Below are 27,595 nucleotides of genomic sequence, written 5' to 3' on the forward strand. Positions count from 1 at the left end.
CATGGAGGTACACTCACAACCCTGGTACTGGGACGCATCTAACTAATAATTTTCACAAAACCACTAATATAATGAGCATGTGTTCCTCACTTATATATATACACGAATTTTTCTTACAATCGAATATATATTCATTATAATTTCTCTGTCTGAAATAGTTTTACAGGAAGATTTGTCTGACAATCGAATTTTTCTGACAATAGAATATATGTATTCATTATATAGTATACATAGTTTGTCAACTGTTTAACAGATTAATTTGTTGACTTTTACAAATTGTCACACGTAACACTGGACATTAATATATTAATATGAAGTCTCATCACTACACAAATAAAACCAAAACAAGTAATGTGCAGTATATCTTCAACGTTTGACTATAATATTTAATTTCCGTCCAAGTACTAATTATAATTCTATGATTGTCGAGAAAGATATGGCAACTAAAGTGGTGAAAGAAAATCCAAGTTTCTAACCAATGCGTGCGAATGAAAAAGAAAATTCACAGATCCAATGCTTTACAACTTAACAGTTAACAAGGCGTGCAAAGCGCGCGCAATAGTATATGCACGACGTCGTTTACATACCCTCAAGTTTCCTATATATAGGTAACAAGAAAACTCTCATAACCAATTCAAGGCAATAAATAGTGCACTACCAAATTCAACTCCTTTTAATTTCTCTCCACAAATGGCAAGGCACTATACACTTTCAAAAGCTTTAATTTTGCTATGGCTTAATACCATAGTGCACACACATGTACTATCGCAACCATGGTCACCACTAGATGCACCTAAAGAAATAGCCCAGCAACTTATTCGTGACCCTGTGATCCTTTCACTAGCCTCAACCGATTTCGGCCACATAGTTCACAAAAACCCGTTTGCGATTTTCACTCCGTCGTCCGTTAAGGACATTTCCAAATTGATAAAATTCTCAAAAACTCTTCCCATTCCGTTCACTATAGCTCCAAGAGGGCAAGCTCACTCGCTTCGTGGACAAGCCATGACAAACAATGGGCTTGTGGTGAATATGACTGCATTGAATGAGTTTAGAAATGGGAGTGGGATTGTGGTGTTTGATAAGGAAACTCCTCCATATGTAGATGTTCGGGGTGGGCAAATTTGGATTGATGTGCTTCATGCTACGCTTCAACATGGACTTACACCCCTCTCTTGGACTGACTACTTGTATCTATCAGTTGGTGGAACTCTCTCCAATGCTGGGATTAGTGGCCAAACCTTTCGATTCGGTCCTCAGATTTCCAATGTTCATGAATTGGATGTTGTTACGGGTACGGGTTATTCTTTTCCCTAATAACTTTTTCTTAATGAGTTTTAAATTTTAAATTTATGATAGTGAAATTTGTATGACTAAGACAAAAAAAAAAATCACATATAAAAGTTTTCGAAAGGCAATATAAAGGTATCATTTTCACACAAATTATACACACTTAAAAAAGTGTTTAGATATTATTTGATAACTTTAATAACTTAGTATTTAGATTATATTAATTATATGTTTGATTCTCCTTAGATAATGTCTCGAGATCAAGTGTGGAAGTACTGCTCTAGATGTTTTCCGCCTATGTATATGATTGTTTCACGTGAAGAATACATAGTTGTAGAGAAAAACAACTGAATAATTTGGTAATCACATGTTAGTTAATTCAATAACATGTAATAAGTGGGCAATCTACAACCTAAAAAAAGAATTAAAGAGATATACACCGTCAGTGTAAACAGATTTTACACAGTCATTCAATTGAATTATGCCACATCATCAAATAAACCTTTGCTTTAATTAAAATTTAAAATGAAAGTTATTATTCCTCTTACATTACATGTTGTGATTGGTTGTCAGTGTAAAACTGGTTTACACCGACCATGCATATCCATGAAACTCGTAAAAAAAACTATATTCATAATTAAATCATAACTAAAAGATTTTTGAAGCTAATTGAGTATTATAGTTAGTAACTATATTAGTTTCAATAAATTCGAACAAACTCAAACTAAATTTTTTTATTGGTTCAAATATTTAAACACCCAAAATCTTTAACCCAATCCAATTACACCACTAAACTCACTTTTGGGATTTGCCCTAGACAAATCCGTAATAAGAAGTTATTATTAGGTTTTAAACTGGAGTTATTCTTTGAATTAATATTTAAACTTGGCTGCAGCAGCATATGTCAAGGTTATTTTGTGGGTTCCATGGTTGTTGGATTAAGCCTTTGGTGGGGGTTGTGCTATTTGTGTGGGGTGTCATGTTGGGGTATTATAATAATCATGTTGATTGACATGCCTGTAGAGTACATGTTGTACTCTTTTTTTTTTACCTAGATTTTCATTGAATTTTTCCTAGGAATATTTTAATGAGGCACAATATTCTCTATGTTTTAACTTGCCTGGGAGGTTTTTTTTTTTTAGCTAGTGTCCTATCTCTTGAGGGGGTTGCCCTCAAATAATTTAATCATTCAAAATATATATATATATATATATATATATATATATATTGTTTAACAAAAACTCCGTAAGACTAGATGTTCTTTTTTTGAGGTAGATAAGATACATCATATATAAAAGATAATAAGTTGATTTTATTCAATCAAAACAGATTCAACGTATTACGTTGATCCAAGCCATATCTCAATGTAAGTCACATCATATCTTTGTAGAAGATTTAATTTGTCTCTTTATCCAGTGAAATTTGACCATATCATTAATTAAAAGTAATATAGTATATAACGAAACAAAGAAAATTATAACATTAATAGATATTTAAAATTTATTCTGACTCTATATATAATAAAAATATAATTGCTATAGATGGTTGATTATTAATCGAATTTAAGTATTGATTAATAAAATGATTCATGAGAATGAAGTGTTGATGTATATGGTTTCATTAAGTTTAATAATGAAGTCTATTGGTATTTCTATCAGAAAAGAATAAAACTTGTCTACTTTATATTTTGGAGTAAAAAATAATGGAATTTGTTTAATTTTTTTTTATCAAAATAGTAATCATAATCATTTCTATTTCTATAAAAGATTTGTTTTTAATATCGTCCACCGTAAGCATATATGCTAGAATGTCTTTAAAAATGTCTTTGGTTTTTTGGTTTTGTTTTGATGTGCAATGTCTTGATTTTGCGCTAGTATTTTTATTTATTAATTTCGGGGTTCTTAGCATTTTTGTCCATTGACAATCTTAATATATAAAATTAAAATTAATGTTATTGTCACGTGACTTCATCGTATATTTATAAGGATTCCATGTCAATGATTTGATTAAATCAAATTAAGATAGGCTGCGACATAAATACCACACCGTTACCGTTATTAACTAACTATTTATGTGGACCTACCTGAGCCAATAAATTGTTGGCACAACAGATTTAATTCTTTTTCTTTTGTATCGCAATGTAGTATTTTCCTTTCTAATGAATGTTATCTCTCCACATTAACAATTGTATTTGTTTCCCTGTTTAATTTAAAGAAAGTCCACTTTTAATAAATTAGAAGTAAACTCTTTTTGAGGTCTAAGGAGTGATCTACTACACCATATGCTAGAAAAAGAGGTCTATTCTGCCTCCAAAAATATTTTTGTTTTAAGGGAAATTTCCTAGTTTTTACTATTTAATAATAATAATAATGGTAGGAGCTGGGGACATATGGGTTGGGTAGGGGTGCAGAGATCGATTCCTGGCAGGTGCAATTTATCTTTCCGATGTAAAAAAAAAAACTACATAAAAGAAAAGAAGTTATCTATTAAAAAGACTACCATAATTTTCCTGAATGTGCAAAAGGAATCTGGTTCAAAATGAAGGATTTTGTTATATTTTACTTATTGTAGAAATTAAGCCCTTTTGGGCTTTTTGGTGAGGCTGCGTGTCCAGTTTTAGAGGGGTGGGTTATTGGTCTTTTGTTTCATCTTTCCCTTATTTCTTGAAATCTTTTTCTACTTTTTTTTTCTTGTATTTAGAATTGAAATACCCCTAGTATTTCTTCTCTGCATTAATACAATAACTTGCTTATAAAAAAAGAAAAAGAAATTAAGCCCTATTGTCCTTTAAGAAACTTATGGTCATAACTCATAACTCATACATCTTTAATGTATATGTTTTCTTTTGCAACACTTAATAATATACATGTTTATACTCTAATTCTGCAGGGAAAGGTGACACCGTGACTTGTTCTACAAAGAAAAACTCAGATTTATTTTACGCCGTTCTTGGAGGATTGGGCCAATTTGGGATTATAACCAGAGCAAGAATAGCTCTTGGACCTGCACCTACTAGGGCAAGTATCATTCTCATCTCAGTTCCTATTTCTCTTTTCACAGAAAAAAAAAGCAATTAATACAATTAATCAATTAAAATTACTTTTAAAACATTTAACTTTTTTTAACTATTTAATTGCGGGGACTTTATTCTAGCATTTGAAAATAATTTAGTGGACTATTTACATAAACAAATAATAGAAACAAACTTTTTGGACTCCCTCAACAGATAGAGAAAACAGAGGCTTTGACAAATATACTAGCTAGTCTTTTGAATAAAGGAAAAACAGATATTATACATGAATCTTTCTTGTTAGGTTGTCACAATCACAATCAGTTCTTGCTAGTACTTCATTATTACAAGTCAAACATAGAAAAATGTTTAATCATATGATCCTTAATTAATAACAAAATGGATTGTTTAATTGCTTTCAGGCGAAGTGGCTCCGTTTATTGTACAATGACTTCTCTGCATTTTCTAGAGACCAAGAACATTTAATCTCATTCAATGGAAGAAACGATACGAATGCACCTGATTATGTTGAAGGCCAACTTCTGCTGAATCAACCGTCACAGGCCCTATCATTCTATCCAGGATCTGATCAACCACGCATAACTTCACTAATAACCCAATTTGGCATCATCTATATCATAGAACTTGTCAAATACTACGATGATAGTTCTGAAGATCACATTGACCAAGTAATTAATTTAATCATGCTCTTTTCATTTCTTAAGTTTGGAAGCATTTTTTTATGATTATAGTTTATTGGAAAGATTTGACTTACATGTTCTATTGTGGTTTTCTTGGATTTATAGGAAATTGAACTTTTGACTCAGGGATTAAAGTTTGTTCCTACGTTTATGTTCGAAAAGGATGTCTCGTACGAACAGTTTCTGAACAGAGTTCATGATGATGAGCTTCTTCTCAGGTCACAAGGATTGTGGGATGTTCCACATCCTTGGTTAAACCTCTTTGTTCCAGCATCTAGAATCTCTGATTTTGATGAAGGTGTGTTCAAGGGCATAATTCTAAAGCAAAATATAACAGCAGGGCTTGTGCTAATCTACCCCATGAACAAAACAAAGTAAGTTTTATGACATTGATTACAGATATTGAATACTATGTATATGTTAATTTGTGGGCTTATCTTTCAAAAAAAAATTGTGGGGATTAATTAATAGAGTTAATTAAAGAATTTCAATAGGTAAACATACAATTCTGACCGACATTCATCCAACATATGACTTAGTGGCAATTAACTGCCACTATCATTAGCAGAGTGGTTACAAACTGCCGCTAAATTGCATGTCGGGTGAATGTCACACTAGACCTGTAATTTGGCGTAGCATTTTTCCTAATTAAAATGCATGAATTGCAGGTGGGATGACAAGATGTCAGCAGTTACACCTGATGCAGATGTTTTCTATGTGATATCTTTTTTGCGTATAGCTAATTTTGAAACATTGGAAGCACTTCAAGTTCAAAACCAACAAATAATACAATTATGTGTGGATATTGGTATAGGGATGAAGCAATATCTTCCCCTAATCAAAACACAGGAAGAATGGGTGGCACAATATGGCCTCAAATGGAAAACCATCCAAGACAGAAAAATTCAATTTGATCCCAACAAAATATTGTCACCTGGACAAGGGATTTTCAATTAGCTAAGAAAAAAATAAGAAGGTAGGTTCTAAGTTCCTGTTTCTTATTTAATCTTTTTTATATTAATTTGTTGTACAGTAATTGAATAAGCAGTTCAAGAAATAAATTTGTATGATGAATTGGATTGCTTTCACTTGATCTTGTCTTTTATTTCTCTTAAGGGTAAATTAGGTTAGTAGCCTAGTAGTTATATTGTTATCCTCAATTGTATATAAAGTATTGTGATGTCACATGTATGATCACCCTTAATTCCAGTGATAGATTTGTTAGTGTAAATTGTAATTTTTTCATTATGATATGTCACTAAAAAAATTGAGCTGTTTGCTCTCATTAAGATTTCTTCTTTATTTTCTGAGCTTTAGATCTTAATGTTCTTCATCAAAAGGAATTATATATCTTCATATCACTATCATCTTGCTCCTTATGTATGATGTATCCTTGCTTCACTGAGAAATTGCACACCTAAGACAATTGTAGGAATAAATAATAAATATGCTTTAATGCCCCTAACAGGAAGCAAGCTGTTAAAGAATGGGGGACTATACAAAATTAATCATTATTGAGAAACATGAAAGGAAAAATAAAAACCAATACAATAACAATGGTACACTTGCATTAGTTGAACTCAGAATCACAATGCAAGACCAAAGCATTGGTTCCTCTTTTTCCCTTTGATGGGCCTGGCCCAGTTCGCTTCCACTAGTACTCAGACCATGGCTGGGCTTATTCTGGTCTGCCATCATCTGCGTATAATTTCATGGGTCGAGCCCAATCCATGTTATTCTGGAAAACAAACATCTTGCAGGACCTTCTCTATTCCATATATCTTGACCAAAAATTATAAACGAAAAATGTTAAAAGTCTCACATTGGCTAGAGATAGAGCATAGATAATCTTTATAAAGGTAGTACAAACTTCAACTCTTGAGCTAGTTTTTGTGGTTGAGTATAGACCTCCCAATTTCTAATATGGTATCAGAGCCTATCCTAGATCCATTTGTTATTTGTTGTGGAGACCTCCCATAATTGGGCCACCCGTTGTTGTTGATCCCACGTTCCAGGTTGTTCAGTCCTGGCCGTGAGGGTGTGTGTTAGAAGTCTCGCATTGGCTAGAGATAGAGCATAGATAGCCTTTATAAAGGTAGTGCAAACCTCAACTCTTGAGCTAGCTTTTGTGGTTGAGTATAGACCTCCCAATTTCTAATAAAATATTCATGCACATTTCCTTTATTGGCAACGATTTTTACTGGACCTCAACCAATCAGATTTTAAGGATATAAGAAAATTTGTTTTTTTATTTAATTTCATTAATTGACATTACACATCTTAAAATTTAATTGCCGGACATGTAAAAAAAACTTTACACTGTCGGTGCATCATCATTTTTCTCTTATAAAAAAATAGAAACAAATTAGGCGTGTTATTAGAGGATCATCTTCCATACAACTCATGAGAGTTGATAACTTGAATTGTTTTCTTATAGGCCAATGTTTGTTGTCTTTACAATTACCATAATAACACATCATTTACACCATTTTAAACAACTCTACTAATTTTTTAGTTCAATCCAACAATTCTTAAACATTTCTGAAATGGACCCCATAATCTCATATTTTATATTTTATTATTTATTTTTATTTAATAATTTCATTCATCACATAAAATAAAATTAGGTCCCACAATAGGGAGTTGCTGTGGTAAGCAACTTTGGCTATGACTTGACAATTAAAAGTTGCTCCCCAACGGTGGGTGAGTTGCTAACACAGTTGCTTGTGAGAGAGCAACCCAAAAAAAATATTTCTCATTGTTGATGCTCTTACTATACTTGGTTGTGCAAAAAATATTCTCCCTCAAGATAATTTTAGTATTCATATATCAGGTGAATATCATGGGTATAAATATCTCAATATATGTACTTGTCTCGTTAATAAATGCATGGTGGAAATATCCATTAAATAAATCTGCAAATATCTACACGTGCGGGTAATTTTACCTATAATGAGTTTTATTCCGCAGTTATCCGCAAGTCTGGGAAAGTTGCATCACTTTTCAGAAGTGTGTTTGTTAGTGCACTTCTAGAAACTAAAATTTGTGTTTCTAAAGTTCACCAACGAAAAAATAACACTTCCAAAAGTTGAACTCCACAATAGAAAAACTTAGGTTCTGAAAGCTAAATATGTGTTCCAAAAAGTGTATTTTCTCACTTTTATAATTAAGCTTCCAAAATTTCGAGTTCCATAAAAGTGCGATATTTGAGTTTCGAGCTGCAAGTCGTCACTCGCCGCTGCAGGATAGAGTTTTATGCCGAATAAAATCAGTGGATGAACATGACACAATAGATAGAGAGAGGGGAGCGGGGACAAGTGGTGGTTGCGGCGGGCTATGCTGGCCAGTGTTCTAAATTGCGGTTGCGGTCGTTGCGGATGCGGGCAATGCGGCTACCGCAATGCGGGTTGCGGCTATTGCGGCGTGATTTTTAAAATAAAATTCACAAAAATTAGAAAAAAGTATATCAAATTATTATAAATCTTTTATTTATAATATCACCTCAAAAAACACTTCAAAAATAGAAAGATAATATAATGATCCTTATATTAATTTTAAGTAAAACAATCAAACATATACTAGTAGTTTTTTAAAATGAAAGCATTGTTAAAATACTCTTAAAAATCTGTCTAATCATTTTAATTAATTTTTATTCCCTTATTCTGGACTTTTCTACTGCTTCCACTCTCATCTATCTACCTTCCACAGAGAAAAGAAAACCACACCTACCATACCAAGTCTTCTTCCCCAATTTTCTTTTCACTTTCCTCCCACCTACCTCAGGCCCACTCACGCCCCTCCCTCAAATCTCACGACTTACCACACCAAGTCTTCTTCTCTAATTTTCTTTTCACTTTCCCCAACTGCATCAAACACATACCAGTGCTACTCTAAAATGGCCTTATCAACAGAGCAATTCATCATAACGGCGTATTTGAACCTCACATCGGAAGAAAGTCGAGAGTTTGTGGCCTAGAAAGGTCAGATGCGGCTTGAAAGAGTGTGTTGCGACCTTGTTACGGTGAGTTGCGGTTATGTTGCGGCCGCTACAGGGGAATTTAAATCACCCCGCAATTGCGGTGTGATGCCGTTTCGGACACCGCCTTTGCCGCAACCGCAATATTGCGGTCCGCAATTTGAAACACTGATGCTGGCTAGAAAAAACGGTGGCCGAAGATGGAGGATTAATTTTAAACATTAGAGTTTGGGAGAGAAACTTCAGGGTGTGTAAGTAGTATTATACTAAGGCCAAACATTATTAGGGTGTGTGGAGTACTATTTACTTTTTATTCCAGTAATATTAGTTGATTCTAATATGTTATTATTGAGTGTCTTGATCTATATATTCTTATTAATAAGATTGAGCATCTATCAGGCAATCCTTAAATATCAGGGAAATAGTCATATCCATAAATATGTAATTTCTATTCATCACTAAGAGATACCCGGAAATTAGTCCTAATTAACCTAAATATTTTTTTCCTAGTATATAACTAGCTTGATAAAAATATCTTCCTATGAGTGGAATATCAGCAACCTGCTAAATTTAATGCAAGCTGACATTAAATTATTAATCAGTCACCCCTTGTCACTATTAAAATAAAATAAATATGGTGCAAAATGCAACATTTGACTATATTTTTTAATCTCAGTACAAGGACTAATTGACTAAGGTCTAATCATATCATAAGTCATACTAGTACCTTTCACCCGTGCGTTGCACGGCGAGGTTTACTGTTGTAATAAACACATCAATATATACTAATGTCATATAAACTTTGGATTGATGATTTGAAATGCAATTAGAATTAAGATGGCTAATGAATGGATATGGGATTTAGTACATCAGTTTTTTCATGGTTTAAGATTGTTCTTATTCCCCTGAGGGACAATTGCTTGAGACATCCCTACATTATTTGCATCTATATATTTCTGCTAATTCACCAAAAACTCATAAGGATAATTTATGAATGCCCCTGACGATTATAATTGTATAGAAGATAAGTTTCAAAATAAACCTAATCAATCAATTTCCCACTGCACAAAGCTTATATAAGTATTTTTGAATAGTAATATCATTCTATTCCCCTTATATGAAATGTTATTTTGATAATGAAAACTTGGAATAACCCCAACAAATCAGAGGAAGTTGGGGGCAGTTTCCTAAATACCAGTGTTGACATGGAGAGGAATTTTTTTTCATAACTAAAATACATGTAGAAATAAAAAAAAAAACTATAGCTTAGATCTGAAATTGGAGCCATATTCAAATAATATCTTCAAAGCTTGAAGCAATCTTCTGTTGTGAGCAATCTTCAAAGCTTGAAGCAATCTTCTGGAAGATGAAATCACAACATGAACAACAACACTGCAGCGGAAAATAGTAGAAGAAAAGTTAGATTAAAAATTGGTAGGAAGCCAAAATAGACATAAAAATGTGACTAATTTGACCTGAGTAATAGTCCAGAAAATTAGCTTCCTTTAAGCTGTCCATAACTGCTTCTACAATCACTTCAAAACATTTACCTGTATTATAAGTCCACATTGAAAACTCTGAGCTTGTATTTTTTAGGCTAAAAGAACAAAGAATAACAACGAAATTAGGACTTTAAAAGATAACATACAAATGAGGTATTTCAGTATACATCACACAGTTTGAAATCGAATTTGAATTCCTTGCAATGAGTCATGTTTGCCAATACAGCTCATGTAGATGAAAACAAACCTGACATATAAAATATAGGAATGTAAAGAATAGATCAGAAAGATTAATAAATTAATTTATGGTAATGACAGATTTTAACTAACCTGTCAGATGTTGTCGAAAACTTCTTGGTAGACAACATTATTTGTCCTGTTTGAAACAACTCCTTCATCATCTAAAATCAATATCTTCAACCCTTTTCTAGATTTTACTCTTGATAGAGCAACATACAACTGACCGTGTGTAAAAACCGGTTTTGGAAGATACAAACCGACGTGGGATAAGGATTGACCTTGACTTTTATTTATAGTCATTGCGAAGCTTAAGGTGATAGGAAACTGCCTTCGTTGGAATTTGAAAGGAATGCTAGGGTCAGAAGGAGTTAAACTCTGTCTAGCAATATAAACTTTCTGCCCAGATTTTGTTCCAGATAAAAGAGTTGCTACAATGATATACTGAGTGAGATGTGTCACCATCATTCGAGTACCATTACACAATCCTGCAGCGTGATCAAGATTTCGGAGAAGCATAATTGAGACTCCAACCTTCAATACAATCCTATGATTTGGAATCCCTGAGCATTGAATGTCATTTAAGAATTCAGTTGTGAACCATTCTGGATTAATCTCTGAATCTTGATCTGACCTACATGGAGTGTCATAGCTTAAGTACTCTCTTTCTTCCCCAGGAATCAGTGATAACATGAAGTTATTAACTTGGTCTACACTGTCAAGAGTGGGAGCTAGAATTGCTCTTTCTTCAAAAAAGGAATAATTTTCCAGCTTACTCACAAAATTTGGATAAGCAAAATTGACTAATGAAAGCAATGGATCTTCACATGAACTAATCAACAAATCTGAAGGAATCTCAATTGTCGACTCATCATCATCAATGGTCTTAGCAGTTCCATCTCCGACCTCAAGAATCCAATCAGCAAATTCCCTAATTTCATCAGCGGAAGCAGAAGAAGATGCATTCTGTAACCTCATATTTGTGGTTAATTTCAATACTTTGCAATATTTCCACAAATATGATGAGTTCACTGCAGATCCCACAATTTCAGATCGGCTACCTTTCGGAATCACAGGGAGAATCTGCCTAAAGTCGCCTCCTAAGACAACAACTTTACCACCGAATGGAATATCATGACCGTAAGTTGCTTGTGTTTTCATTATGTCATTCAGTGTCCTGTCCAAAGCTTCGAAACAGTGTTTATTCAACATTGGGGCCTCGTCCCATATAATTAAGCTCGCCTTTTGAAGCAATTCGCCTTTAAGAGAACCTTGACGAACATTGCATGTTGATAGCTCATTGATATCTAACGGAATTGAGAATCTAGAATGGGCAGTTCTGCCGCCAGGTAACAACAATGAAGCGATTCCGCTTGATGCCACATTCAGAACAATCAGCCCTTTGGAGCGCAAAGCAGCAGAAAGGGTATTCCACACAATTGTTTTTCCTGTCCCCCCAAAACCATATAAAAAAAAGAATCCTCGATCACGAAGACATTTATAATTTTTATATTATGGACAAATTAAACTTGGAAAAGGTAATGAAATTAATGGAGGGAATCAATAGATACAAATATTTTATGGGGTTTAAGATTTACACAATATAGAGTGAGGAAGATTGGTCTATTTTTAAACGGGATTTTATGAGTTATACTTGAAACCAGATTTTAACAACAAAAAAAATTAAGATTTGATATAAACGGCTCAAATAATTCAACATGAAATCAGTATATTTATACGGATCATATATTCTAGATATAAGAAACTAAATTTAACACTTCAGTTATATAGGGACGAAATCAACTAAAACGACAATGACAAAAAATTAACATAACATAAATTAAAAACATAGCTAGAATGTTTATAAAGTTGGCTTATTGATCCAAAATCATTCAGAGAAGTACAATCACAAAATTTGATAACCAACATCACTTAGATCTAGTAACATCACTTAGATAGGTTGTTTGTTAAGACTTGAATTCTTGATTGGAAAGAGTAAGTGAACGAATTTGGGGTGTTGAAATAAGGAATTTAATATTATTAAATAGATTGTTTGTTAAGACTTGAATTCTTGATTTCCTAGATGGAATTGAACATGGAAATTTTCAAAGATTTAAAATTGATTATAACAAAAAAATTCTATTATAATTTATAGACCTTATTTTTCTGAAAGGATATACGGTGAAATGGAATTTAAAATAGTTAAAAAACTTGTTAATTTTGGTTTTTGTGTTTCATTCTTATAATAATCGGGTATTTATGGAAGTATACAATCTTTTATACACAGGATTCAAATTCAAATTTCTTTGATATCATGAATAGAAAAGGTAGGATCAAAGGGCTAAAACAGTTCAAAAAACAATCAAAAGGATAAATTATTTATCAAGAATAACGGAGAATTAAATCTAACATTGAAATCTAAGAATTAAGATTCTAAAATGAAGATGTAAATAATGAAGACAAATGGACATATCTCACGAAAGAAAAAAATTGAAGGACACTGGAAAAATTATCATAACAAAATTGAAATAGATCAACATAGTGCAACAGCTCGATGAGCATTTTAAGTTAATAACAAAACAAAACATGGCCCCCATATTTAAAACGCCATCAAAATTATGGGGTATTCCAGTCTGAACGATAAAAGCTTAAATCAAAAGGACAATAGGAAAACATGAAAAGAAACTAAAACTGATGTCTTCAGATCTTCTCCTTCTTCACAGCTTTAAGAAGCTTTTTTCCAGCATTAGATGATCCAAGGGGTTCAGAATCTGAGGGAGAACTACGTTTTGTAGGAGGGGAACACTGGCTGCCCACAGCTACATCATCATCATCATCAGTATGACAAACAGTCCCAGCAACAACACCATCAGCTAATTTCTGTTATAAAATCCAAAAAAAAATTACTAAAAAATCAAGGAGACTAACATTTACATAAAAGAATATTGGAGGATTCTTAACCTTATTTTTGGCCTTTCTAGCACCCATCCCAACAGCAGCAAGGGGTAAACTGCGATTTTGTTGAGGAACAGTCTGCGAAACATTCTCAATGTTACTCTGAAAAAATGAAATAATCAATTGATTAGATGAAACTTTACCATGAAACAAAAGATCTGAAAAGAATAATTTGAAGGTCTTAAAAATGTGAAGGTACAAAATTCTTTGAAGCAACAGCAGAGGGAGTTGAATCCTGTATTTCCTTTCCCAATACATCAGACGGAACATCAGCAACGGGCTCTACAGCAGATTTACGACCCTCAGATTTTGTAGAATCATCAGACTTCATAACCTTTTCACTAACAGCCTATTAGACGATGTCATTAAAAACATAATTAATAAATCAAAGAATTGTTAATGAAAAATGTTTAATAAAAGAGGAATGATATATAAGGTTTCAACTACATTAACTATTGTAGCAGTTACAGGAACTGGGTTTCCAACAGCAGCAACAACAATTGAACTTGGATTTTCAGATTGGGCGGTAGGAGAATCCTCAACTTGGGATTCAGAAGCTACTCCAAAATCATTGATAAGATCCTGCAATTTGAAAATTAATAAACAAATAGGGAATAAACTCATAATTTATGTCAAACAACTAACACATAATAAGAATGCATCAATAAAAACTACCTTCACACAGCTTGATGATGAAAATTTGGGTAGCACCATAGACATTCTGAATACTTGGATTCCCTATAGAAAGGGAATGAAATTCACGGTAAATATAACAAAATAGAGAATTAATAATTTCAAAAAAAAGAAAAGAATACAACCTCTGAATGGCTTAATCTTTGCATAATTGACCAAAACAACTGCATTAGTCATGTCTCCAGATGCTAACTGACCCAAGATTAGGGGAACATATTTTCCAAAAAAACAACACTCCATCCTAACCCTAAATTCATAAAAAAAAATCAATAATTAGGAGGGATGAAATTTAAAAATGTTGATAAAAAAACCCCTTATGATATAAAGAGATTGAACAACTACCCATCCTGACACAGCTCAATAGTAACTCTCTTTTCAATTTTTCCGTTCTTTTCAAACTCTTGCTCACCACTGGACCCTGTTAAAATTCCAATAACATCTGTACAGAGAAACTTTATTGTCAGAAAATTTGGAAGACATTAGATAGATGTGTCAATAGAGGACGTATGGGAAAAAAAATACCAACTAAAAAGGATGAATCAGGATCTCGGAACATGATGTCAGATAAAGGAGTGCAAGAGTAAGGACTCTTTGATATCGCAATTTTGGTTTCCAGTCTCACAGATGTATGCTTATGAAAGTTCAATTTGAATGGATGGGAAGTTGTTTTAAATTCACCACCATTCTCACCGACGCCAAAATATGAAATATTATATACCCGACCCCCAGTTAAAAGAGGCTGGAACAAATACACCAGAGTCTTTTTCACAGAAGCATGAATCTTTGTACCCTACACATTGACAGGAAATAAGTAAGAAAAAAGGGGAAAAAATAGGAAAACGGAAACAAATGACCCAAAAAAATAGTACCTTAGCATCCATGAGAACCAATTCCATTGAAAAGGGAAGCTTCCTACCACCGAAATTGGGACTAACCCACAAACGTATGACCTTCACGACAATATTCCAAGCCTCTTTGGAGGAATCAATGATGGAGAGATCATCAACCTTAACAGCCATAGCAAAGAAATTGAAGGATTACACTCAGTTCGATTGCTAGAGATTAAGCAGCAGATGAATGAGAAAAGTTTACCATTTGATGGGCTTAAATAGGGAGAGATAGACTGCATATCCAATGGAACAATTTAATTGCCTGTTCTTGGAACAAAGCAAATGAAATTGTAAGCGTGAGAGAGAGAGTCTGGAAAACCATAATTGAATTAATTGATTGAGAGTGTATCTAGAAATTGGGAAGAAAAAAGGGTTGGAATCGGTGAAGAGTTTGAAAATCTAAACATGAGTCCAGATAATGACAGTCATTTTAAATATGGGGGAATATGAAGAGATTCAGAACAGATTTGGAATACAATCTAGACTGTTCTTTTGTTATTGGGAAAAAACAACTTAGGATGAGGGAGGGAGTAAATGAACGAAATTAGTGGGGAAATATCTTTTTCATTTTAATTTTAATTGAAATACAATCAGATATTTTAAGAGCTTTTAATAATTTAGTGAAGGAAATTAGTTTTTTTTTTCTAAATGCTTCTGAATGTATTGATCACCGGATAGTTAGAGCAATTTAGGGGGGGAGATTAAATTTTTTTGTAAAGGACCGAAATTAAGGGAAAGAATGAAAGGGGATTAATAAGAAGTATTGGAAATAGATTTAAATGGGAGAGAGAGAGAAAGAGAGTGGTAAAACCAAGATTATAATGAAGATTGTTCATAATTTGAAAATTGAGTAATAAATTGGGAGAGAGAGATATATATAAAGTTGAATGTGAAATAGAAGCATTTAATAATGCTGAATTAAAAAAATCGAAAAAATGGAGGAAAAGACATGTGGCCAAGGAATGGAGGGAAGCAATATCAGGAAGCCACCTAGGATTTCCACTATAAAATTGCACCAATAAAAAAAGAGGATTTTTGTGGAACTGACACATATGCAATTGGTTCTCATAACCCTTACTGCTTTAATAAAGTTATAGATTAGTGGGGAAATATCTTTTTCATTTTAATTTTAATTGAAATACAATCAGATATTTTAAGAGCTTTTAATAATTTAGTGAAGGAAATTAGTTTTTTTTTTCTTTTCTAAATGCTTCTGAATGTATTGATCACCGGATAGTTAGAGCAATTTAGGGGGGGAGATTAATTTTTTTTGTAAAGGACCGAAATTAAGGGAAAGAATGAAAGGGGATTAATAAGAAGTATTGGAAATAGATTTAAATGGGAGAGAGAGAGTGGTAAAACCAAGATTATAATGAAGATTGTTTTTTTTTTAAGATTGTTCATAATTTGAAAATTGAGTAATAAATTGGGAGAGAGATATATATAAAGTTGAATGTGAAATAGAAGCATTTAATAATGCTGAATTAAAAAAATCGAAAAAATGGAGGAAAAGACATGTGGCCAAGGAATGGAGGGAAGCAATATCAGGAAGCCACCTAGGATTTCCACTATAAAATTGCACCAATAAAAAAAGAGGATTTTTGTGGAACTAACACATATGCAATTGGTTCTCATAACTCTTACTGCTTTAATAAAGTTATAGATAGATTTGGCAACTAAACAAGTGAAATAAAACCAATCCAAGGGGCTCTTACGTTTTTAATTTTTTTTTTAATTTTTGCTGTTTTATCAACAAAATTCTGAAAATAGTAACTAAATATTAATATACAGCGCACTTAAATAGTATGCAACCACAATAGAATATAGAGAACAAGATAATTATAAGAAAAATGCTAAATAGCACGACACTGTTTAGCACGACGTCGACCGGCACAACTCTATTTATCTTGATGATTATTTTGATTTTGTTAAACTGTTTTTTATTTCAAATAAAAAATAGATTAACGGCCATGCTCTGGCCGTATATGAACAAAAATACACATCTTAATATATGAACAAAGATGCAGAGAGGAATGACTAAAGGACTGGAAATTAACTCATCTTAATGAAGAAATTAATTTTGAATTCTTAGCTCTCAATGCAATTTACTTGATATTTTCTCTTCCTTTTTCCTTTTATAGTATAGTAGCTGAAGGCGGTGATGTTGCCAAGCACTTTACTCATACAGGTGATGTAACAGATCGAACCAGACAATTAGCTTGGTTTGCCATGCCATTTTTTCTTTCTAAAATTTCGGCTTTCCCTTCAATCATGATCCTTTATCATCATAAAAGCATGTAGCCTGCATTGTTTGTGCTTTCTATTTTTGGGTGGTTCATCATGATGGATCTCCATTTTTACTGACGTTTTAAAATATAAAGGTTAAAACTAAAATTAAACTGAAAATCATGATTAACTAAAATACTAGCGGAATTACCCGTGCAATGCACGGGTTACTTTACTATATAGTACTTCCTCCGGTCCTTTTTATAAGAAACACTTTAGAGATTTTTCTTAGTCCTTTTTATAAGAAACATTCTTATAAAATTAAGTCAAATAATCAATACCAATGCAAAGGGACTTATTCCCAATACAAAAATATGGAGGGAAATTGCAAGCACCCTATAGGTATGATCAACATTTATGGTAATTAGCATGATTGTTCTTGTAAAAATGAAAAAACATCATTGGTTAAGCATAGTAGTTAATTTTATAAAAAATATTAGTTTCCTTGGTTTGTGTGATTTTGTCCAAGTTTTTCTTATAAAAAGGACCGGAGGGAGTAATATCTAAAATTTGTATAATATTATAATTATGCAATTTTGTATAATTTTTCATTACATAAATATATAAATGTTTGTTAGAATATATATATATATATATAGTTGATTATTGAAAAATTTTATATATTAAAGTTTTCTAAACAATTAAGAGATGTTAATGTCAATTGAGAAAAATCTTTTGAATGATAATTTTACATAATATCTTTTGGATGATAATTTTACATAAGATTTTTCAATTTAAAATCGTAATAAAAAAATGTGTCATCAATGGTTTTGAATGATAAATTTACTTTAGTAATTTTTTTCATAATTATTAATTTATAAAAATATATAATATTATTTTAAAGAAGTACTCTTATAATATATAATGAGGCAACCAAATTATAAAATTTATTTAATATTTATATTAAGATCATTTAAGTAGATGACTATATCACATTAAAAAATTTAAATATATTTAACCAGTAAAATTATTGAAATAATTATATAAAAATTATGTAAAAATAATCTAAAATAATTTTTCTTCTAAATGCAACGCCCGTTACATATTTTACTTTTATTAAGTTATTATCTCACGCGGGATGTATCATATGAGAAAGTTTCTCTTATGTGAGAAAAATAAGAATGATTTTTTACCATTGGATCAAAATGAACGATTGAGATCAAAACAGCTAATTAAATCAGTCACGTGTCTGCTCTTCATCCTTTGAGAACTATTCCCTAATTCGATGTTGTTGAACCATCATCAAACCGCCACTTTCTCTGTTGCGTTCTTCACTTGTTCATCTGAGAAATTGCCACTGCGAGTTGTTGTCTCCTCCTCATCGCCCCTGCAATCGTGCAGACAATTCCATAACAAATTCAATTGCTACGCATACCCTCGTCATGCTTCTATTTTTATAAATTTCTCCAATTGACTTGCAAATCAATTGAATCAACTATTCTGGGCATAATAAATCGATCTGAAAAGGAGAATAGGAAAAAGATTGAAGATTGGGGAAAGGAAGTCAGAGATTAGCAAATTAGGAATATAGGCACCGTTCAGAGTTCAAAGCACGAGGATTAGGGAAAGGAAGTAAAAGAGAACACGTGATTTACTTAAGTTGATCTTTTAATCTCAGTCGCTTATATTAATCTAAAGGCTGCAAATCATTCTTATCTTTCTCATATAAGAGAGACTTTCACATATGATACATCCCCTATCTCACGCATTCTGCATACAAAAGAGAAGAATCAAATTGTGCATTAAAGCAGATTTCGTGAAAAAGAGTAAACAACATAAATAAAACGTAGAAAACATTTGTCACGTTAGGGGTTTTGCTGCTGTTTTTAGAGATTTTTGTTGTAGTTGCTGGTTTTTGTCAGTTTTATGTTGACAGTGTTGGTTACAATATCATTGTTGAGAGGGGTTGTTTCTCAACTTTATATATATGGGGAATGCTAACTTACTCCTACTTGATTTTCTGAAAGAGTAAGTTAGCACCCAACACCTTTTTAGTATGACAAAAAACCCAACACTCTCTTATTAAAGTTAACTTTAATTGAAGGTTACTTATTTTTTTGGTACATCGGAAAGATAAATTGCACCCACCAGGAATCGATCTCTGGATCTCTCCTACCCAACTCATATGTCCTCCAGCTCCTACCACTTGAGCTATCCTACGGGAACATTGAAAGGTACTTATGTATTTTGTTTCCAATTTTTAATGTAAAAAATTATTTTTTCTCATCATTACATTTCCAACGTATTTATGGTTAAGATTAAATGCTAATTAATGATCATGTAACTTTTTAAAAAAGTCATGTGACTTTATGTTTTAATCTTAACCATTGATCTTAGATCAAACAGTCACGATTTAATGTGTTCATCTCTCACAATAAACATTGTTGTCACTTGATACGCCCCATATATATATATATATATATATATCAAAAAAAACTCTAGGTTAATCCTTTGAGCAAACAAAGAAGATGATCGTTTGCATTACTTCATCTTCTTTCTCGTAAAAAGAAAATGATTAAAGTTTTTGAAGGATTTTCAAGCGTGTAAAATTATGGTTTGAAACAAAACCTTTATGTGAAAAATAAAAAAATCAAAATTTATTTTAACTCACAAATTTTGTTCATGTTTCATATTCATTTTGCATGTGTCTTTCTATTCTAGAACTCTCAAGCATATTTTTCCTTCATATGTTTGCAATTGGCCTAACTCATCACTCCTTTATTGAAATAAGACATCCTTGTGTCTTCCCTTGAACTGGCCTCACTACCTGTCCATCCTCAATATCTCGCAACATTTGACTGAGTGTCCCGTATACCCATTCCCTTGACTCCCAAATGACTGAGGAAAATACCAGAGCAGAATGAAATTAGAGAAGATAGAAGAAAAGAACTCCACATAAAGTATCATAAAATTAGCAAATGATGCACAATTTTATGGAAATTGTCGTTGACAAAATCATGCATGGCCGGTTAAAAAAATAAGAAAATGGGAAAAATAAATCATGAAGAAAAAGATAACACAAAATATATCATGGAAAAATGAAGAGAAGAAGTGCATACATGCTTGCGCAAATGATGAATTTCTCTAGAGAAGTAGAATCCTTGGAGGAAAAAAATCAGGGGAAGATTAAATGAAATCATGGACAAAAGATAGCACAATATTTTTTTTTACATCGGAAAGATTAATTGCACCCGCAAGGAATCGATCTCTGTACCTCTCCCTACCCAACCCATAAGTCTCTCAGCTCCTACCAATTGAGTTATCCTACGGGGACAAAGATAACACAATTAATTATAGTAGGGAAAATAGAAGAGAAGAATAACACAAAGCACTTGTACAAATGTTTGCTTTCTTTGGGGAAGTAGAAGGCATGGGAAAAAAATAAATGTAGATGATAGAATACATTATCTCATGGGTAAAGAGATTAAAAGAAGTGTACAATGCACTTAGTGAAATTGAAAAAAATGATAAGGATTAAGTGTTATTTTTCCATATAAAAGGAGAAGAGGAGGAGAAGAAAGTGTATGTAGTAGAAAAGGACGTGAAAGTCTTTATTTATATAATGAATCTGTGTTGAAGATGAATGAATTTATATTTCAAAACGCGTATAGAATTGAAGATTTATGATTGTTGAGATTTCTCTAGTTCCAATCTAACCAGTAACTCGAGATGCCAACCATATAAAAGATTCTACACCTTTCGCATGACTTACTCATTGTATGTTTTTGTGTAATCTAATTTTTGTTTGGCTATACCAAGTAGAATTTATTTTTTTATCTTCTCTCTTATCCATCAAAATAGATTTTCATGATATCTTTTCCAAATAATTAGCTTTGAGTATTTTTCAATTTTCTTTTTTCAAAAAGCTGAAACAAACATCTTTACATTTAAAAAAAGTAGTTTTCTAAAAAAATAAGCTGAAACAAACACACTCTAAAGTAGTTTAACTAAACTATTTATTTCCAGATTTTTTTCATTATATAGTAATAATGGTTAGATTGATAAGTAAATAAGAGTTTGAAATGTTGTACATTAATTAGCATTAAATTGATTAATTTTGCATAAAATCATTATTTTATTGAAAATATTAATTTTTTGAAAACGTGAATAGTTTTTGAAAGCAATTTTCCGATGTACCAAAAAAAAGAATAGTTTTTAAAGCAACAATTATGTTCTTTTAAAATGAACATTTATGTTATTTAGTCAAACTTTGATTAAATTTAATTGATAATTAATTATAGTAAAGGAAATTTATTTAGTAATAGGAATCAATAACATTTTCTAAATTTTAATTGTAATTAAAAATTAATTTTTTAGTTATTATAGTAAATAAAATGTAGTAATTAGTATGAGAAATTAATGTCAATTTTCAATATTTGAAATGAGTAGTTAATGGTATAAAAAAAACAAATGGAGTTAACAATATAATATAATTGAAAATATTTTTGTTAGTCAGAATTACGCATACCATAAATATCATTACCTAAAATATGATACCTGGTTATCAATTTAGAATGGTTTAGAGCGATGCTTCTAGCACTCTGATTCCTTTCACCGCACCATCCCACATGCAAGTCAATGGTTTTCATAATTATTGTCCAAAAGTTATCCAATACTAATGTGCCTATAAAAAAAAATCCAATACTAATGTTGGGACATACTGCACAAATATGTGCCAATATTTTCTGATTGCAAAGTATAGAGATACCATCTGAGCGTGGAGAATTATGCAAGAGTGCGTTATTAATTAACTGAAGGTAACCAATATTTCACATTGCTTGACGTAGAATTAATTGCTAATTATAACCACTATAGAATGATATAATAATATACGTAAAAGAAGCATAATTTTTTTTTAAGGAAAATGAAGACATTAAACCCAAAATAAGATCATTGGTACGGTAATGATATGGTCAAATTTAGTTTTTTTTATAGGCAAATGTTAATTGTTAGTAATATTAGTAAATTAATCATCAGAACCCTGGACTCTTCACCCTTCACCCTCACAACCGTTATGTCCCCTAACTCTTACCATTTGAGCTAACCTTCGGGCACATGGTCAAATCTAGTGATTCACACACGATAGCATAGAATAAGAAAAAATAAAGCAAAGTCGAAGAACATAACATAGCAACACACTTTCAGTAAATTTTAAGAGGTTTGAATTGTGTCTTATCTGCATGTAGAAAAAAAAAACAAATAACAACACATTAGGAATCTGGATATACAATATAAATTTTTAAATAGACATATTATACGATTGCAAAAGAAAAAAACATTAACATTGACAATTAATATAACAAAACAACCCTAACTGTACAATTTCTTGTGGTATATGATTAGAAATATCAAACCCCTTTGAACCAAAGATACTTTTGAATAAGATTAATGAAACAAAATAAGATATAGAAGCTGCGCAGTAGAAACAAAAAAGAAATTAAAATCTTAATTGTCAATAGAAAGAACAAACCTTTGATCATTGGATGTTGATGAGGCAAAAATGAGTGAGGAAGAGAATTTTTTTCTTCATGTTATGAGAGAAAAGAATGTTTTTTTTTAAATGGAGAGAAAGAAAAGAATGTTGAAAACGTGAATGAGAGAAAATGAATATATTGCAAAACATAAAAAAAAACTAACAAAATAATCACATGAGAATAATTTGATTGTGAACATAATATTTATAGAATAAATTTGTGGAATATTCCATTTCTTGGAGAAAAATTTCCAGAATATGCTCTAGCTTTTTGGAGGAAATAGAATAATAAGGTTCGCTAATGAAAAAAACCTTGGGAATTTGTTTAGTAATGAAACGTTTAGTAATGATGTGTGTCTCAAATATAAATTATTTGTTTGATTTGTAGAAATTTTAGCCAAAAAAAAATAAAATTTTAATTTAATTTTTTTTCATTTTTGAATTTAGAAAAGGTAATTTTTATATTTAAAATTTAAAAAAATGAGAAAAAGATTTCGAAATAATCATTTTTTTTAATAGATTTCGTCATATTACTTGAATTGTCACAAACTTTGAAAAATATACTATTTAAAAATATACATTCAAGTGTATCATATAGGATAAGGAATAATTAATAATAAATGAAATTAAATAGGATGAGAGATGAAATATGCTGTAACAAAAAAGTGAGATGTCTTTTTTTTTCTTGGAGGGAAAATGAATGATTTTGGAGATGTCATGTGGCATAGGCTTTCTAGAAGAAAACCTTATTTTCATATATATATAGATTAACATCAGACAAAATTGAGGGCTAACAAGTACAGAACCAATTAAGCAATGAATTTATTGAAACTCAAAAAAAATTGTCATGGCCTTACTAGCATTAGGGATGGAAGTATTATGGATGGAAGTATGCTAAATAGTCGATAATGACCTATGGCCTAGCTTACATTAGATCATACCAACTTATAATATATAGGTGAAGTTAAGACTTTTTTAAAAGCTTATTTAGTTCAAAAAAGCTAAAAATAGGTCTCTCAAAAAACCTTATAAACCTAACAAACCGTCATATTTAAATAAATATAATAAATATAAAAATATTTTACTATTAACATTATTTCTACATTGGATTTTTATAATAAAATATAAAAATGTTTAAACATGTTAGACTATATAATAAGGATTTAACCATATAAACATTTTTAGAAATGGTTTGATGATCTATTTATTCTTTACTTTGACATCGATGATATACTGGTTTTAATATATATATATATATATATATATATAAATATATAAAAAGCCGTTAGCCTATAAGTTTATTATCTACTCAAATGTTTTACTATAAAGTAGTCTTTTAAGTAGGTTATTAGGCTAGATCAGACTTTCAAAAGGTCTAAGCTTAGGCCTAAAAGAACAGATAAAATTTTAAATAAATATTTAAAGAGTAAATGAAGAAAGCAAATTTTGAAATTTCTACATGAGAAGTTGAGCCCAAAGTTGGTCAAGGTTTTTTTTAGTGTTCAATTTACCACTCACTCACTCACCCAATTTCACACTCCATTTAATCTAGTAAATGTCAATATATAATACCTCTGTTAAATATGCATCTATTCTACATAATATACTAAAGGAAAGTTTTTTCTAGAAGGTTTTGCCATGTGTCACCCCCAGATCATGTCAATAAAAAAATATACAAATTTTGTTTTTCAATATTAAGTATGCATTAAAAAAATAAATAATCTGCATGTTTTTCAATATTAAATCTGCATTAAAAAAACAAATAAAGATTTTGTTTTTACAATTCCGTTCAATATATTAAATCTGCATTAAAAAACAACTATTTTTTCTTATCTTTATATACATAACAAATATTAAATCTGAACATAAATTTTATTTTTCAATATTAAATCTTCATGTTTTTCAATATTAAATATGCATTAAAAAACAAATAAAGATTAAAAACTGTTTTTTTAAAACCATCCGTAATTAACTTTGAATACATATTTTATATGTATTTTTTTTTTAAATAAAATAAAAATCTGCATTTAATTTTGTATCTTAAAACCAAATATTGAACAATTTCATTTACTTGTGGTTGATTGAATTCTACTCTTTTACTTTGAAAGATTTATTCAACGCCTATCTGATTGGGATTGTTGTTTGGACAGTATATTTTGGGGTTAAAAGCTTTTTCCTGTTAGATCTATCTATTGTGTGTCTTATAATTCTTTTTTGTTTTGGTGCCAATGTTCTTTTGTGAAATCATAAACATATACAGTACATTTTGCTTGCTGGGATGACAATTTTGTGTTGTGATTGTTATCTAAGCCTGGGAAGAAGATGGGGAGGAAGAAGATGATAGAGAGGTTGAAGCATTTTTGATATGAGGATTTTGGTTGGGGACTAAATTGAAGTTTTTTAAGTTTTCCCAAAAAAAATTCCAATATTTAAATCCACGTGGCGAGTCTATTAGGGCACTTAACGTGCCAAATCACCCTTCCCGTTAACGTTCACTAACGGAATCCGAGCTAGGGACTAAAGTGATTGACGTTTTGCAACTTTAGGGACCACGGACGACATTTCAATAGAATAGGGACTAAAATGCCCGACGCCTGTAACTTTAGGGACGAAAGTGACCATTCACCCCAATGAATTTATTGAAACTTAGAAAGAAAAAAAAAACTAGCATGGCCTTACTAGGATTAGGGATGGAAGTAGGTCAGACTGTCGATAAAGATCTATAGACAGTGTTCACGAATGAGCTTTCTGTCAGTATAGTAAGACTAAGTTTATTGCTTAGGTATGAAAAAGATGATTTTTCAGACCCCCTTTATAGTGGGTGAGCACTCTAACCCTAACTCCTACGTCTATTACACAATCGGTTGACTAAAGCAGACAAGTTGCGCTACTTAGGATGGACGCCTTGACTTCTCCCTTGATCCTATCGTGATTGCAAGGTGTTCGACTGTCTGTGATTGAAGGAGATCCGACTGTTTTTGTGATTGAAAGAGATCCTACTGTTTTCGTGATTGAAGGAGATCCCACTGTAATATTGACTCCGGCGTGATTGTGGAAGGATGGGCCTCCAGATTAGTTTGACCCGCCTACTAAAGGTTCCATGTACGCCTGGACCAAGTCTCGAGACGGTCTAGACAGACTCACATAAGATTAGACCAACTTAATAACTAGGTGAAGTCAAGACTTTTTAAAAAGCCTATTTAGTTAAAAAAGAGAGGACATACGTAGGTCACTCAAAAAGTCTTATAAACCTAAAAAGCCGACATATTTTAATAAATATAATTAATATAAAATTATTTTATTATTTATATGATTTCTGCATTGGATTTTTATAATAAAATCTTAAATATCTTTATTAAGTTATTTATATGTTTAAACATTTTAGACTATATAAGAATTTAACCATATAAATCTTTTTAGAAATGGATTGATGATCTATTTACTTTAACATGGATGATATTATGGTTTTAATATATTTTAGCTTATTAGCCTATAAGATTGTTGACATGTTTATAAATAAAATTCCAGTCTAGTCTTATTATAAAGCACTCTTTTAAGTACGTTATCAGGTCATACTAGACTTTCAAAAGGTCCAAGCTTAAGCCTAGAAGAAAGTCTATGACAAGTAGTGACAGATCCATAAATTTTAAGTTGTGGGGGCAATGTATACATATTAACATGTAACATTAAAAATATAACATAATACTAAAAAATGTTTAAAAAAAATATTAGACTTCACGAGTTTTCAAATTCTAAAAAAATATGGTATAAGTCTTAACATTATTAGATATTTTTCTCTCTTTTGAGATTTTTTTTTCACTGTTGAGTTAAAAATCAATGAAAACAATAATTAATTAGTTTAATAATCTTAGAATATTACATTACTCTTAAAACTATAGAACAAATATATCAACTATAGTGCATTCAATATTTATGTTATGGTTTCAATTATTTCAAGGAAAATATATAATTTTAAATTTTCAACACACATCACAATGTCATAGCTAGTCTCTTAAACAAAAGAATATCATTGTTATATGAAGACGAAAAATAGCAATTGTTATTGATGACTCGTAAAGATGTGGTCCAACTTACTATCATACCAATAGAAGAAGAGCTGTTTAAAAACATAAGTTAAAACACATGAATCACACCTAATATTAATTACTCCTAGTCTTGTATGAAAAAGAAAAAGGATGGGGACACTCAAATATATGTGGGGGCAATTAATAGTGTTATACTCTCTCCGTCCCTAATTATAAGTTAAAGTTGTAAAAATCACGTTTATTAAGAAAGCCTTAATTGATGCTTTGGTTTTTTAAAAAATGGTACAATCTTTCATATTTACCCCTATTTAAGTGTGTAGTAGTAGTAGGAGGAAAGAGAATAAAAGTGAGTTTTAATTTCAAAATGTTGGAATTAAAAAACCAATAAATGCAAGGGTAAATATGGAAAGAAATATTAGCTTTTACAACTTTAGCTTATATTTAGTGACAAAACATAAGTCTAAACTTTAGCTTATAATTAGGGACGGAGGGAATAGTTATATATTACTCCCTCCGTTCCAGAAAGTTTGTAGTTT

At 31.2% G+C, this 27,595-nt stretch overlaps 3 protein-coding genes across 3 annotated transcripts; 1 reads left to right on the forward strand and 2 right to left on the reverse strand.

Annotated features, from left to right (window-relative positions):
- Positions 1-640: 640 nt before the first annotated feature.
- Positions 641-6,249, forward strand: LOC130715939 (cytokinin dehydrogenase 3-like). Its single transcript, XM_057566097.1, has 5 exons — positions 641-1,294; positions 4,180-4,307; positions 4,723-4,989; positions 5,107-5,375; positions 5,670-6,249. Exons 1-5 carry the CDS (start codon positions 691-693, stop codon positions 5,956-5,958), a joined length of 1,557 nt encoding a protein of 518 aa, XP_057422080.1. The 5' UTR covers positions 641-690; the 3' UTR covers positions 5,959-6,249.
- Positions 6,250-10,812: 4,563 nt separating this feature from the next.
- LOC130713231 (uncharacterized) lies at positions 10,813-12,664 on the reverse strand. Its single transcript, XM_057563018.1, has 2 exons — positions 12,640-12,664; positions 10,813-12,197 (listed from the first exon to the last, which is right to left on the reverse strand). The coding sequence occupies exons 1-2, from the start codon at positions 12,662-12,664 to the stop codon at positions 10,813-10,815; spliced, it is 1,410 nt and encodes a 469-aa protein (XP_057419001.1).
- Positions 12,665-13,416: 752 nt separating this feature from the next.
- LOC130713232 (uncharacterized) lies at positions 13,417-15,471 on the reverse strand. The gene is made up of 9 exons (XM_057563019.1): positions 15,234-15,471; positions 14,887-15,154; positions 14,707-14,803; positions 14,490-14,611; positions 14,347-14,409; positions 14,140-14,228; positions 13,871-14,020; positions 13,678-13,773; positions 13,417-13,596 (listed from the first exon to the last, which is right to left on the reverse strand). The coding sequence occupies exons 1-9, from the start codon at positions 15,381-15,383 to the stop codon at positions 13,417-13,419; spliced, it is 1,215 nt and encodes a 404-aa protein (XP_057419002.1). The 5' UTR covers positions 15,384-15,471.
- Between the last annotated feature and the right edge of the window lie 12,124 nt (positions 15,472-27,595).

Source organism: Lotus japonicus, chromosome 4 (assembly GCF_012489685.1).
Source record: "Lotus japonicus ecotype B-129 chromosome 4, LjGifu_v1.2".
In the NCBI taxonomy this organism is placed as follows: domain Eukaryota; kingdom Viridiplantae; phylum Streptophyta; class Magnoliopsida; order Fabales; family Fabaceae; genus Lotus; species Lotus japonicus.